At 41.8% G+C, this 15138-nt stretch overlaps 1 protein-coding gene across 10 annotated transcripts in view; it reads left to right on the top strand.

Moving 5' to 3' along the window:
- The window catches only part of NSUN6 (NOP2/Sun RNA methyltransferase 6), an 89920-nt gene that overhangs the window by 69071 nt on the left and 5711 nt on the right, over positions 1-15138 (top strand). For 8 of the 10 annotated variants that reach the window (XM_067704601.1, XM_067704573.1, XM_067704556.1 and 5 more), the window contains exons 10-12: positions 9562-9687; positions 11324-12719; positions 13697-14010. In XM_067704601.1, the coding sequence (XP_067560702.1) occupies positions 9562-9687; positions 11324-11536 (339 nt within the window). In that variant the 3' untranslated portion in view covers positions 11537-12719; positions 13697-14010. Of the gene's footprint in view, positions 1-9561; positions 9722-11323; positions 12720-13696; positions 14011-15138 lie in introns of those variants that run through there. The other 2 variants (XM_067704620.1, XM_067704610.1) reach the window with 2 other exon arrangements.

Raw genomic sequence — 15138 nt, 5'->3', positions numbered from 1 at the left:
GTTGCTAATTGATGTAAAACATTTGGGTATAAAATAAATTACCTTTTTATAGGGTTCTTGGATCATCTTAGTGAATTAAAAGTGGGAACTCCAATAGAGGCAAACACATTCATAAGATTGGGAAGTGACAGCATCCAGTGTCAGATATAGAAGGACAGTAAAAATGTAGCGAATCTAACTGGTCTACAGTATGTTTCAGAAGAAGCCCAGATAGAACATGTGAGAATTTCTGTCAGTCTTGCCAACATGATTCCATAGGATGTAGACAGCATTTTATCAGAGATGATCCCACCATTTCCTCTCAGTTCTCTAATTATAAATACACAAGCTACAGCAACAGTGGGTATGCTCTGATGATTCCATCTCTGAAGCTATTTTTCAGGACATTTCTTTTCAGCACTGCTGGTGTCTCCTTTCCTACACAAAAGTGGCACTAAGAGTGGATTGTTTAAACTTTTATTGTATATGGTCTTCAGAGAACACATCCTGGAAGTTAAAACAGCAAGCAGCAAAAAAAAAGCAGCTTTGCTTCTAGCTGCAGCCCAGTTTGATGTGAGGGTAAAATTAGGACCTGTTTTAAGAGACATGGCTTTTTGTTCTTTTTAGCTCATAGCGAAAAGACATTTTAAGAGGCTACTTGGGAGGAGATGTGTTGGTCTCAGTGACAAGGAGCATCTGACCGTGTGCAAGAGAGAGTGTAGGATCCAGTGGGTGTGCCACTGGGTGAGGGTAGGGGTTGGGACTGTGGACCCAGTGCCTCCACATACGTTACTCTAGGTACCTGGGTTTCCATATGGGAGAAGTGGGTAGGGTAACTCCCCCTGATGGGGTACCGTTCTCATGGCGGTTGTAAGATTTGTTTAGAAAAGCTGTGTAATGTGCTTAGAACAGCAGCTGGCACCCAGTGGCAAAGTTTAAATTTTGATCCGTGTACTAGCATTAAGAAAGCATAGTATATGCTTTTTTTTTTTTTAAGATTTTTATTAACTTTTTTTTAAAATTTGGGGATTTGAAAAGAGAAACTTTTGTTATTTGGGACAAGTTCATTTTCATATTACACCTTATTTCCTGGACAGATACTCATTGGGCACCTCCTATATGTAATACACAATTCTAGGTGCTGATGACATGCTAGTCAACCCCTGACCTTTTACATGGGGTTTCTGTTCTAACTGGGGAGGAAAATAAACAGCTAGTTGAGTTAGAGATTTCTTGTATTCCAAGGCAGTGCCCAATGAAGCAAACTTTAGGGAGGAAGGGGGATGGGAGCGCCTGATTGGAACAGTTGAAAATTGTACAGGGGCTGGGCAGGGAGGGCGCTGCTGAGACGCTGATATAGAAACAAAGATAAGAGGATGGTGAGGAGGGAGCGAGCACTGCAGGGAAGGAGCAGAGCTTTCCGGGCTGGTGCAGAGGTCCTGAGGTAGGTGTGTGCCATGCACCTTCCAGAGCAGCAGGGGCAGGTGGCGCTCAAGCAGGGCAAGCCAGACACATGAGAAGGGAAGGCTGCGAGGGGCCTGCTGTACGCGGGGCCTCGAAGGCCACTCGAGGACGTGGGCTTTGACTCCAAGGGATGACGGGAACATTGGAAGGGCTTTTTTGTTCTGTTTTGTTTTTTGGCTGTGCCGTGCGGGTTGTGGGATCTCAGTTCCCTGGCCAGGGATTGAACCTGGGCCGCGGCAGGGAAAGCCTGGGATCCTAACCACTAGGCCACCAGGGAACTCACCATGGAAGGGTTTTGAGCTGAGAAGAGACAGTTCTAAAAGCACCGATCTGGCTGCTGTGTTGAGAATAGATGGTAGGAGGGCAGGGAATGAAGCAGGTAGGAAACTGAATAATCCAGGCGAAAAATCATGAAACTTGGAGCAGAATGATAGCAGCGGAAGTTGGTGAGAAGTAGCCAATCTCTGGATATATTTTGAAGGTAGAGCCGATGGCATTTGCTTGATGACTGGGGAATGTGAGAACAAGAGGCATAAAGGATAATCTGAGGTTGGGGCCTGCGCCCCGGGGAGGACGGGAATCCGGCTCCAGGAGGGTTCAGAGGAAGAAGGTAGGAGTTTAGTTTGGGACGTGTCACGTCTGAGGGTAAAAATATTGAGAATGCAGTTGAATATATGGGTACAGAATTCAGAAAGGAGTCTCACCTAAAAATGTAAATTGGTGAGTTTTCAGTATAAAAATGGTATCTAAAGCCGTGAAACTGAATGAGCACATTTGGGAAAGTCTTGGTCCAGATGGACTAAAACAGCTACAAGATAATGAAATGCATCTGGCCTGGAACACTCTAATTAAAGAGAGAGTCCTGGTCATACAGACCATCACTTATTTATCCCAGACACTTGAAAAAGGTATCATATATGTATATATTTTTTCTTTATACACCTTTATTTTGTACACATTTATAAATGTTGTGTGTTACAACAAGCCTGACTTACTCTTCCCATTTAAAAAATAAACCATAAATAATATAAAGGAATCATGGTCTTTTTCTCCTTTATAAATCCTACCCATGAGTCTTTTTGTTTTTAATAAATTGTTTTGGAGTATAGTTGATTTACAATGTTGTGTTAGTTTCAGGTATACAGCAAAGTGATTCAGTTATACATATATCCATTCTTTTTCAGACTTTTTTCTTATATAGGTTATAACAATACTGAATAGAGTTCCCTGTGCTATACAGTAGGTCCTCGTTGGTTATCTATTTTATACATAGTAGTGTATGTGTGTTAATCCCAAACTCCTAGTTTATCTGTCCCCCATACTGTTACCCCTTTGATAATCATAACTTTGTTTTCTATGTCTGTGCGTCTATTTCCATTTTGTAAATAAGTTCATTTGTATCATTGTTTTTAGCTTCCACATATAAGTGATACTATGTGCTATTTGTCTTTCTCTATCTGACTTGACTTCACTGAGTATGATAGTCTCTAGGTCCATCCATGTTGCTGCAAATGGCATTATTTAATTCTTTTTTTATGGCCAAGTAATATTCCATTGTACATATATACCACATCTTCTTTATGCATTCCTCTGTTGATGGACATTTAGGTGGCTTCCACGTCTTGGCTATTATAAATGGTGCTGCTGTGAACACTGGAGTGCGTGTATTTTTTTTTGTTTTTAAATTTTTATTTTATATTGGAGTATAGTTGATTTACAATGTTGTGTTAGTTGCAAGTGTGCAGCAAAGTGATTCATTTATACATATACATGTATCCATTCTTCTTCAGATTCTTTTCCCATGTATAGGTTATTACAGAATATTGAGTAGAGTTCCCTGTGCTGTACAGTAGGTCCTTGTTGATTATCTATTTATATATATGGTAGTGTATATATGTTAATTCCAAACTCCTAATTTATCCCTCCCTGCCACCTTTCCCCTTTGGTAACCATAAGTTTGTTTTCTATGTCTGTGAGTCTGTTTCTGTTTTGTAAATAAGTTCATTTGTATCATTTTTTTAGATTCCACATATAAGTGGTATCATATGATTTTCGTCTTTGGCTTATTTCACTTAGTATGATAATCTCTGGGTCCATCCATGTTGCTGCAAATGGCATTATTTCATTCTTTTTTATGGCTGAGTAATATTCCATTGTATATATGCACCACATCTTCTTTATCCATTCATCTGTTGATAGACATTTAGGTTTTTTTCATGTCCTGGCTATTGTAAATAGTGCTGCAGTGAACATTGGGGTGCATCTGTCTTTTCTAATTACAGTTTTCTCCAGATATATGCCCAGGAGTTGGATTGCTGGATCATATGGCAACTCTATTTTTAGATTTTTAAGGAACCTCCATACTGTTCTCCATAGTGGCTGTATCAATTTACATTCCCACCAACAGTGCAGGAGGGTTCCCTCTTCTCCACACTCTCTCCAGCATTTATTGTTTGTAGGCTTTTTGATGATGGCCATTCTGCCTGGTGTAAGGTGGTGCCTCACTGTAGTTTTGATTTACATTTCTCTGATAATTAGTGAAGTTGAGCATCTTTTCACGTGCTTTTTGGCCATCTGTATGTCTTCTTTGGAGAAGTGTCTGTTTAGATCTTCTGCCCATTTTTTGATTGAGTTGTTTGTGTTTTTGACAGAGCTGCATGAGCTGTTTGTATATTTTGGAGATTAATCCCCTGTCAGTCGCTTTGTTTGCAAATATTTTCTCCCATTTTGTGGATCATCTTTTCGATTTGTTGATGGTTTCCTTTGCTGTGCAAAAGCTTTGAAGTTTAATTAGGTCCCATTTGTTTATTTTTATTTTCATTACTGTAGGAGGTGGGTCCACAGATATTGCTGTGATTTATATCAAACAGTGTTCTGCCTTTGTTTTCCTCTAGGAGTTTTATAGTGTCTGGCCTTACATTTAGGTCTTTGATCCATTTTGAGTTTATTTTTGTGTATGGTGTTAGAGAATGTTCTAATTCCGTTCTTTTACATGTAGCTGTCCAGTTTTCCCAGCACCACTATTGAAGAGACTGTGTTTTCTCCATAGTATATTCTTGCCTCCTTTGTCATAGATTAATTTTCCATAGGTGTGGGGTTTATTTCTGGGCTTTCTATCCTCTTCCATTGATCTATGAGTCTGTTTTTGTGCCAGTAGCATACTGTTTTGATGACTGTAGCTTTGTATCGTGTTCTGAAGTCTGGGTGTCTGATTGATTCCTCCAGCTCCATTTTTCTTTCTCAAGATTTCTTCTGCTATTCGGGGTCATTTGTGTCTCCATACAAATTTTGGTGTCAGGGTGATGGTGGCCTCATAGAATGAATTTGGGAGTGTTTCTTCCTCTGCAGTTTTTTGGAAGAGTTTCAGAAGGGTAGGTGTTAACTCTCCTGTAAACGTTTGATAAGGTTCACCAGTGAAGCCATCTGATCCTGGACTTTTGTTTGTTGGAAGATTTTTAATCACAGTTTTAATTTCAGTACTTGTGATTGGTCTGTTCATATTTTCTATTTCTTCCTGGTTCAGTCTTGGGAAATTGTACCTTTCTAAGAATTTGTCCATTTCTTCTAGGTTGTCCATTTTATTGGCATATATGTGTTCATAGTAGTCTCTTACGACTCTTTGTATTTCTGTGGTGTCCATTGTAACTTTTCCTTTTTCATTTTTCATTTTATTAACTTGAGCCCTCTCCCTCTTTTTCTTTTTTTTTTTCGGTATGCGGGCCTCTCACTGCTCTGGCCTCTCCCGTTGCAGAGCACAGCCTCCGGACGCGCAGGCTCAGCGGCCATGGCTCACGGGCCCAGCCGCTCCGCGGCATGTGGGATCTTCCCAGACCGGGGCACGAACCCGTGTCCCCTGCATCGGCAGGCGGACTCTCAACCGCTGCGCCACCGTGGAAGCCCCTCCCTCTTTTTCTTGATGAGTCTGGCTAAAGGGTTATCAATTTTATCTTTTCCAAGAACCAGCTTTTAGTTTCATTGATCTTTTCTATTGTTTTTTTCATCTCTGTTTCATTTATTTCTGCTCTGATCTTTATGGTTTCTTTCCTTCTGTTAATTTTGGGTTTTGTTTGTTCTTTCTCCAGTTGCTCTAGGTGTAAAGTTAGTGGTTAATTTGAGATGTTTCTTGTTTCCTGAGGTAAGATTGTATTGCTGTAAACTTCCCTCTTAAAACTGCTTTTGCTGCATCCCGTAGGTTATGGATCGTTGTGTTTTCATTGTCATTTGTCTCCAGATAGCTTTTGATTTCCTCTTTGATTTCTTCTGTGACCCATTGATGTTTTAGTAACATATTGTTTAGCTTCCCTGTGTTTGTGTTTCTTACAGTTTTTTTTCCCAGTAATTGATTTATAATCTCATAGCGTTGTTGTCGGAAAACATGCTTGATATGATTTCAACTTTCTTAAATTTACTGAGGCTTGATTTGTGGCCCAAGATATGATCTATCCTGGAGAATGTTCCATGTGCACTTGAGAAGAATGTGTATTCTGCTGCTTTTGTATAGAATGTTCTATGTATATGTGAATTAAGTTCATCTGGTCTGATGTGTCCATTTAAGGCCTGTGTTTATTGATTTTCTTTCTGGATGATCTGTCTGTTGATGAATGTGGGGTGTTAAAGTCCCCCACTATTATTGTGTTATTGTCAATTTCTCCTTTTATGGCTGTTAGTATTTGCCTTATATATTGAGTTGCTCCTATGTTGGATGCATATATATTTACAGTTGTTATATCTTCTTCTTGGACTGATCCCTTGATCATTATGTAGTGTCCTTCTTTGTCTCTTGTAACAGTCTTTATTTTAAAGTCTATTTTGTCTGTTATGACAAAAGTAGCAAAAAGTATTGCTACTCCAGCTTTCTGTTGATTTCCATTTACATGGAATACCTTTTTTCCATCCTCTCACTTTCAGTCTGTATATGTCCTTAGATCTGAGGTGGTTCTCTTGTAGACAGCATATATATCAGTTTTGTTTTTGTATCCATTCAGCCAGTCTGTGTCTTTTGGTTGGAGTATTTAATCCATTTACATTTAAGGTAATTATCGATAATGTGTTCTTATTGCCATTTTTGTTAATTGTTTTGGATTTGTTTTTGTAGGTCTTTTTTCTTCCCTTCCTCTTTTGTTCTCTTGTGATTTGATGGCTATCTTTCGTGTTGTGTTTGGATTGGTTTTTCTTTTTTGGTGTGTCTATTGTAGATTTTTGGTTTGTGGTTCCTGTGAGGTTCTGATACAGCAGTTTATATATATACAAGGTTGTTTTAAGTTGCTGGTCTCTTAATTTCCAGTACATTTCCAATGTCCTGCATTTCTACTCTCCTCTCCTCATATCATATTTGTGTGTGGATGATTTCCTACCGTTACTTTAAGTTTGCCTATGCCCGTGAGATTTTCCATTTGTAATTTTCTTATTTCTACTTGTAGCCTTTTCTTTTCTGTCTAGAGAATTTCCTTTAGCATTTGTTGTAAAGCTGGTCTGGTGGTGCTGAATTCTCTTAGCCTTTGCTTGTCTCTGAAGCTTTTGATTTCTCCGTCAAATCTGAATGTTGTGTCTGAATGAGGGCATTGCTGGGTAAAGTATTCTTGTAGTAGGTTTTTCCCTTTCATCACTTTAAATATATTGTGCCTCTCCCTTCTGACTTGCAGAGTTTCTGCTGAAAAATCTGCTGATAACCTTATGGGGATTCCTTTTTATGTTATTTGTTCCTTTTAATATTTTTACTTTGTCTTTAATTTTTGTCAGTTTGATTAATGTGTGTCTTGGCATGTTCCTCCTTGGGTTAATCTTGTATGGGACTCTCAGCGCTTCCTGGACTTGAGTGAGTGTTTCCTTTCTCACGTCAGGGAATTTTTGGCTATAATCTCTTCAAATATTTTCTCAGGCCCTTTCCCTCTCTCTTCTCCTTCTCAGACCCCTATAATATGAACGTTGGTTCATTTAGTGTTGTCCCAGAGGTCTCTGAAATTGTCCTAATTTCCTTTCATTCTTTTTTCTTTATTCTGTTCTGTGGCAGTGATTTCTACCACTGTCTTCCAGCTCACTTATTTGTTCTTCTGCCTCATTTTTTCTGTTATTGATTCCTTCTAGTGTAGTTTTCATTGCAGTTATTGTATTGTTCATCTCTGTCCTTTAAATCTTCTAGCTCTTTGTTAAACATTTCTTCTGGTCTTCTTGGTCTGTGCCTCCGTTCTTTTTCCGAGATCTTGGATCATCTCTACTATTGTTACTGTAAATTCTTTCTCAGGTAGATTGCCTGTCTCCACTTCACTTAGTTTTCCTTTTTGGTTCTTATCTTGTTCCTTCTTCTGGAACATATTTCTCTGCTGTCTCATTTTGTCTGACTGTATGTGTTTGTGTCTCTGTTTCTCAGGCTGCAGGACTGTGGCTCCTCTCGCTCCTGGTGTCTGCCCCCTGGTGGATGAGGTTGGTCCTGGGGCTTGTGCAGGCTTCCTGGGGGGAGGTGCCTGCCCACTGGTGGGTGCAGCTGGGTCTCGTCCCTCTGGTGGGCAGGTTCATGTCAAGTGGTGTGTTTAGATGTGGCTGTGAGCTCAGTATGGCTTTAGGCAGCCTGTTTGCTGATGGTTGGGGCTGTGTTCCTGTCCCACTGGTTGCATGGTCTGAGGTGTTCTAGCACTGGAGCCTATAGGTTGTTGGGTAGGCCTCGGTCTTGGTGCCAAAATGGCGACCTCCTGGAGAACTCAGGCCAATCAGTATTCCCTGGGACCTCTGCCACCAGTGACCTTGCTCCCATAGTGAGCCACAGTCAACCCATGCCTCCCCAGGAGACCCTCCAAAACCCACAAGTAGGTCTAGCCCAGGTGTCTACGGAGTCACTGCTTTGCGCTGGGTCCCAGTGCATGTGAAATCTTGTGTGCACCTTCCAAGACTGGAGTCTTTGTTTCCCCTCGTCCTATGGAGGTCCTGCACTTAAGCCCTGCTGGTCTTCAAAGCCAAATGCTCTGGAGGTTCCTCCTCTTGTGCCAGACCCTCAGGCTGGGGAGCCTGACCAGGGGCCCAGAACTTTAACTCTTGTGGGAGAACCTTGCGCTGTAATTACTTTCCATTTTGTGGGTTGCCCACCCGGCGGATATGGGATTTGCTTATATTGTGAAAGTGTCCCTCCTACTGTCTTGTTGTGGCTTCTTCTTCGTCTGTGGATATATTGTAGCAAACTGTCTTTTTTGGTAGGCTCTGATCTGTTTTTGTTGGTGGTGGTTCAGCATTTCGGTGTGATGTTGGTGTTTCTGTGAGAGGAGGTGAGGTCAGGTCCCTCTACTCCGCCATCTCGTCCGGAATCAAGGGCTGCTTTTAGTCTGGATGCTTGCTGCCTCGCTCCTCAGTGTGTGCTGGCCGTTATCCACTTGATACGGGCTGTGCAGGTGCGGTGGCCTGTGCGTGCTCCTGGTACGGCTGGGGCAGCCGTTGGCACCCTCTCCCATGTCTCCCAGTGGTGGCAGCGGCCCGCGTGCTCCCGGGGATAGCGGGGGTGGCGACGGGAGCCTGCTCGTGGGTCTCTTAGTGGTGGTAGTGGCCTGTGCCTGCCTCTGGAGCCCGTGATGGTGGTGTCGGCTCGTGCCCGCCCCCAGTGCTTGTGTAGGCTGTGTCCTGCTGCCTTGGAGCGCGTGTAGGGAAAGACGCCCCTGTGGTTTTCCCACCCCTCCCCCCAACAGTGGTGCCTTGCCGTCTCTCATGGGCCCAGGCTTCTTCTGAGTGCAGCCTCAGCTGCCATTCTCCAGCCTCTTCAAGGTGTCTTCACACAGCCAACCCTGGTCCTTTCCCGGGACTGTCTCTGAAGCCCAAGCTTCAGCACCCAGCGCCCCACCTCCCCATACTGGCAGTTGCAGGAAACTTTCCTTCTGCACAGCTCCCTCTCAGGGCCGCAGGTCCAGTCCTGATTCCTTTCTCTCTCTCTTTTTCTTTTTTCTTTTGTCCTGGCTGGTTATGTGGAGGTTTTCTGGCCCTTCTAGAAATCTGAGGTCTTCTGCATTTTCATGCAGTAGATGTTCTGTGAGAATCGTTTCACTTATAGATGTATTTCATGTATATATTTGTTTATATACATTATATTTAAAATGTTCACTTGCTCTTGCGATACTCATCATCGATCACACCTGTCTTTAGGCAGTGGAGCTGCTGAAGCCGGGGGGCGTGCTGGTGTATAGCACGTGCACTGTCACCCTAGCAGAGAATGAAGAACAGGTCGCCTGGGCCCTCAAGACATTTCCTCACCTTCAGCTTCAGCGCCAGGTGAGGGCCATTGCCGTTGTCTCTGGGTGATCCGGTAAGTCGTGGAAACTTAAGCATGTTGATAAACACAGAGAGTGATGTGAAGAGACGCGGTGCACGAGGTTTCTCTAATGAGAGCTGTTCCAGACCGCCCTTAGAGGAATTTCACATCCTGACCCAGTGTTTCCAGGCCGTCACTGTCTGCGGTTGTGTTAAGATGCCACAGAGCTCAGGGGTTTTCTGTCACATGTTTACTTGACTTGTGGCTCTTGTTCGTGTTACTCAGAATTTTGTTTCTAAAACCCTTCCTCCACCCCTCGGTCCTATAACTTTTCTGATAGGGCAAATGTTGAGCAGTTTTCTAATATCACACCAAAGCCCAAAGAGGCTTTAATAACTGGGATGTCAGAAGACTAGCCAAGGGGGGAAATGGTTCAGGATTATTGCTTCCTTCTGGATCCTTATATAAGATAGGGGACATTTCAAAAGGTGTCTTGTACTTTATTTTACCTAGCACTGTCTTTCCGTTCTGGTTTTTATTAAAACTATATTTATGACTAGATTTTTTAGCCCATGATGTTTGAGATTAGGTTTAAATCTGTGGTAATGCTCACATTCATTCAGATAAACTGAACATCTAATGTCAGTTGTTCCAGTACAGAATTCTAGTAAGTAATTGGAATATACAGACAGAAGGCAATCTAGAGATGGTTTCTAGACTCAGAAATTAAGATAAGTGCATTGTAGATGAAAAGGAGACTTGAGAATTCACTTGAATTTGATGTGTGTGTATATACATATACACTCAGTATCTACCTAAAAGAGATGGAACTCCCCCCCACACACATGGGTTAATAAACAACAGGTTTTCAGATATAAACCTAAGAACATACATCTTCAGTAACACAAGCATTTGTGAAATGGTGACTTAAGTTAGGCTTATGCATCTTTTGTAGTAGTGGTTTGCACAGATCACTCAGTTCCTTATGATTCTGTATTCCTCTAAACTAATCGAGGCAGCCTTAGTTTTCTCGTCTCTTTTAATATTCTAGTACATTTAAAAACAACAACAAAAAAAGAGAACTTTTATCATCCAATAGGTGTGGGCCAGAGAGAGGCATCTTCAGATGCCCAAGAAACTCCTGTCAGTTTTGGGGAGTCTGACAAATAAAGCTGGGTTTTCGTCTCCTGCTGTAACTGATAATAACGTTCCACTTGCTAAGTGCCCACTCTGTGCCAGGCCCGATACCACCCTACTTATTTAAGCCTCAAATCAGAGTATTTCACCTGTTTCGTAGATGAGGAAGCAGGTAAGGTAAGTTACTTTCCTAAAGTCGCACAGCTAAGCTGTGGCAGAGCTGTGATGTGAATCCACGTGCTTCTGAGTGTGGAGCCCAGGTCTCCTGCATGTCGTGGGCCTTGATAAGCATAAGGGCCATCCTAGGGACTCAGTCGTCAAGTGGCTGCCTGTTACCACCCTCCCACTTTACTACCCGGAAAAGCAGCATGTCCATTTCACAAAAATAAAAGGTATTTACTCATTTTTCTGTTTCTGGAATTGGTGGTAGTTACAGCTCAGTTTGTCCTTTTACGTAAATGGTACACAGGCAGACTTCCCAACGCGAGGATGTTTGTGTTTATTTATCTCCCCGAGCAGGACCCACAGGTTGGAGGAGAAGGGATGCTGGGAGCTGGCCTGTCATCTGAGCAACTGAAACGGCTGCAGCGATTCGATCCCTGTGTGGTGCCGTCACAGGACAGTGACACTGGTTCTCTCAGAGACGCCAGGATAGAAGACACGAGTTGGCTCGCAAATAAGGATTGTATAGGCTTTTTCATTGCAAAATTTGTAAAATGCAGAAGCACGTAGGAGAAGGATCCTTAGAAATGAAAGTTCCAAACATTTTCCGTTTTTTTTAAACCAAAAACTGTTGTCAGGCCACGTGATTGATGCCGTGGTTGCTGAGGAAACAGAAAAGGCTGCCGGCTGTTCCACCAGGAATCAAGAGACTGTACTTCACAGAGGAAGTAGCCGGGGGGGTGGAGGGGGGCACTTGTGTGTCTAAAATACTTTTCCTTTATGGATTTAGCAGAGTATAAAGAAAAGGAGATGCCTGAAGATGTCTGGAACATTTCATTTGGGGTCTTTGTTTTAATTTGTAAAGAATGCAAGTCATTTTTAATGTTAAAATAAGTGGATTTAACAAAAGGAATAAAATTAGTGGTATTTAATTTGGTTATAAAACACGTTTTCCGTTATTGAGTTCCTTCAGAATTCAGGGTGTGGGAACTATAACTTATTTATCAAGTGCCAGGAACGTAGCTGGGGATTTCACCTGACTTTTTCTGTTTACTATTTGGTAAGTCAACCCTCTTTCAAATGAATTCTGGACTACTCCCAGTAACAGTCTCCCTTCACTATGTTGACGTTTTTTCTTCTGTCATATTTTAAACTAAAAACTAAAATGAATTTTTTTAAACTCTGTAGATTAAAAATGAGACTATTGCACAATTCGGGTACCTTTTAGCATCTAATGGAATACATACAAGTTCCTAGAGACGTGATTGGTGAGAAAACCATCTTGTGAGAGCTGGGAAGTGGCCAGGCGCTCACAGCTAAGCCTTGGTGTTCTCCCTCTGAACAGAAGCAGCTCCACAGAACACCTTCCCCAGACCAAGCAACTGTGACTAGGTCAAGACGAAACAAGACCACTTCACCATCAGACCTGAAATCCCCCAAACTGCAGAAGTGACCAAACATCACCCATGGCGGCCAATATAAGAGGGCGGCCTTTTTAAGATGAACTGTGTAACTGTAGGCTTGCTTTTCATCCTACCTGCTTTTTAGATAAAATATATTAAAATACCCAGCCATAGTTTAAAAGCTATCTCATGTTGTGTCAAATACATCTATTTTGTTAATTCAAATCACCTCAAAATGCCTGAGCCTCGGACAACTGCCTAATATATTTTTTTCCCTTCATAGGTCTCCATTAGGAACTTCTTGAAACTTCCTTGTTTCCCTGAAGAATGCTCATCGCATCTCAGATCAGGTGAGATCCTCAGAGGCCTCTGCTCTGAGGAAGCCTTTCTTGCACACCCTTCTCGGGGGCTGGGTCGGGCGTGTCTCCCTCTACACCCCTCGTGCCTCTGTCTCCTCCTGTCACGGCACTTGACACATCACTCTAGTGTACGAGGCATGCCCTGGACCGCTGCCCCCAGGCTTGGGAACATTCTGGAGGCAGGACTGTGCTTTCTGTACAGCTTCAGAGCAGATCATTGTTACACGCTTATTGAACGAGGGAAAAACCCCATCAGGCTCCCTAAGATTCAGACATGTGACTGACTTCTTTCCGTCCCTCATTCTGCCTGATAGCCAGTAGATGTCATCTGCCTAAAGAGAAACGCTGTTGACCTGTGGTACTTCTGCTTCTAGGGCTCGGCATACTTCCTTGAACTTTCAATATGTTTTTGAAAAATACACAAAATCCATCCCTTCTCATGCTCTCTGCAGAGCCTTAGGTGCTAGGCTGGGATGGAAATGGTAGGGAAGGAGCCTAGTAGCAAATGTGTAAAGTTTTGATTAATACCAATAAATATCAAAGTACAAGCAATGCAGGCAAAACAAAAGAAAAATATTTGCATATTGAAAACAGTAAGGACAAATAGAAAATATTGTTAAAATTTGTTTCTTTAACATAGACATTTTTCAGTGGGTTTTTTTCTTTCAAAAAATAAAACAAATTGGAAAATAAAACATTCAATCTTAAGGAACACAGACATATAAGAAAAAATATGATAAAAGGACAAAAATCAGGGAAATGTGGAAGAGAATGAATATATTCTCTTTTAACATATTTAATGTTACCATAGTTGTATCTGTGAAACAGAAGCATTTTAATTCAACAGTGAGTACATTTTACTTCAAAACCGTGTATCACATTTTAAACAGTAAAGTACAAATAGTTAAAAATATAACACGATTCAACAACTGACCCAGAGCCCTCTGATTGCCGGTTTTCTCCAACAGCATGACTCTTGATGTGTTAGTAAGATTATCCAGGAGTAGCAGCATTGTGTCACTGAGCAAAGGGCGAGGAACTGAAGATCCATTCTGATGACAAGTTTATTTTAGAAAGGAAAAGTACAGTTCAAAATCGGAGGCAAGAATTGCAGACCATATAGGATGAAGGTGGGAGAAAGTTGGCTTTGCCGTGCTCAGGCCTTCAGAGGCCTTTGACCTGCCGGAAGCTGTCACTTTTCAGGTGTCGTGGGGAGATGACCACAGCCCATCAGTGACGGGCAGCACCCCCCAGGATGATGTGCCCCACACGCGAAGTGCAGGTGAGTATTTAACATACTTTGAGCTGTAAGAATCACTCCTAAAATGGCACTTAATACGACTAATAGTAGACAGTGCAGAAGCCAGCTCTTTATTTGTTTGCTATGAATGAATGACTTTAAACCAGGCTTGTTGAACAGTTCAGTGTAGCTGACAGTTGAAGGTTTAACATGAATGCAGAGCAGACCATGTTAAAATGTGGCATTGTCCCAAAGTACAGAATAACTAAGACATCCTACGTTTAGCAGCACCTTTTTGTAACAGTAACTTAAGTGAGCAGTAGAGAAAGAGCAGAGGAAAGGCTGAAATGGGTGTGACGAGAAAGACACAGAACTATTCAGAACTTTTCCAGCATTTTCTAGGTTAACTACAACAATCATGATTCTACAACTGAGTCTGTTAAGATTAAACCTTTGCTGTGTGAAAAGACTAGAATTGTACATTCCACAAGTCAGTGAATATCCCGTGGTCCCTGGGATTATTTCTTCAGTTACATATTTAGTCCACACCGTTTACACATATGCCCACTCTACAGTTTTCACATAAGCGTGCTCTTTTGTCAAATCCTGCAACAGAGATTTTGCGGAATACTCTGATTTGGACCAGTGTGTTTCACAGTAAAGTGAGAAACGAAGAGTCCAGGTCAGAATTTAAAAAATGGAATCCGTTAGCGTGATTCTTTGAAAGGGATTAATGGTAGCAGCAAAGAAGATACATACCAGTTAGACTTCAAGAATCTACACATTCCAAAGCCATGAACTGGGATGAAACTTCGTATAGGAAGGGTCGGGGCTGGCGATCATTGATGTGGTACCGTGATGGACAGCTGACTGGAAGTATTTTATAAAAGTAACTTTAGCTGGAATACGGTTTCCCAATGATGTGAATATTTTACATCAAAAATTTATATATTATGCCTACTGTTCTTATATTCAATAAATAAAGGTATGTCAACAGCACAGAGCTAATTAACAAAGAGATTGAGGGAAATGGTTCCTATATTAGCTGATAAAACACTGTATATGTTAACTCATTTTTACAACTCTGAGTTTTCTTTGGGGGAGAGGAATAAGGAGTTAGATGTGAAACAGTTGTACTTACAAAGGTCCAAGATATATTTGGCAAGAACC

This window comes from Pseudorca crassidens, chromosome 1, assembly GCF_039906515.1.
Source record: "Pseudorca crassidens isolate mPseCra1 chromosome 1, mPseCra1.hap1, whole genome shotgun sequence".
NCBI classification, from domain to species: domain Eukaryota; kingdom Metazoa; phylum Chordata; class Mammalia; order Artiodactyla; family Delphinidae; genus Pseudorca; species Pseudorca crassidens.
Note: the sequence above shows the minus strand (reverse complement) of the source record. Positions and strands in the feature narration are given on the sequence as shown.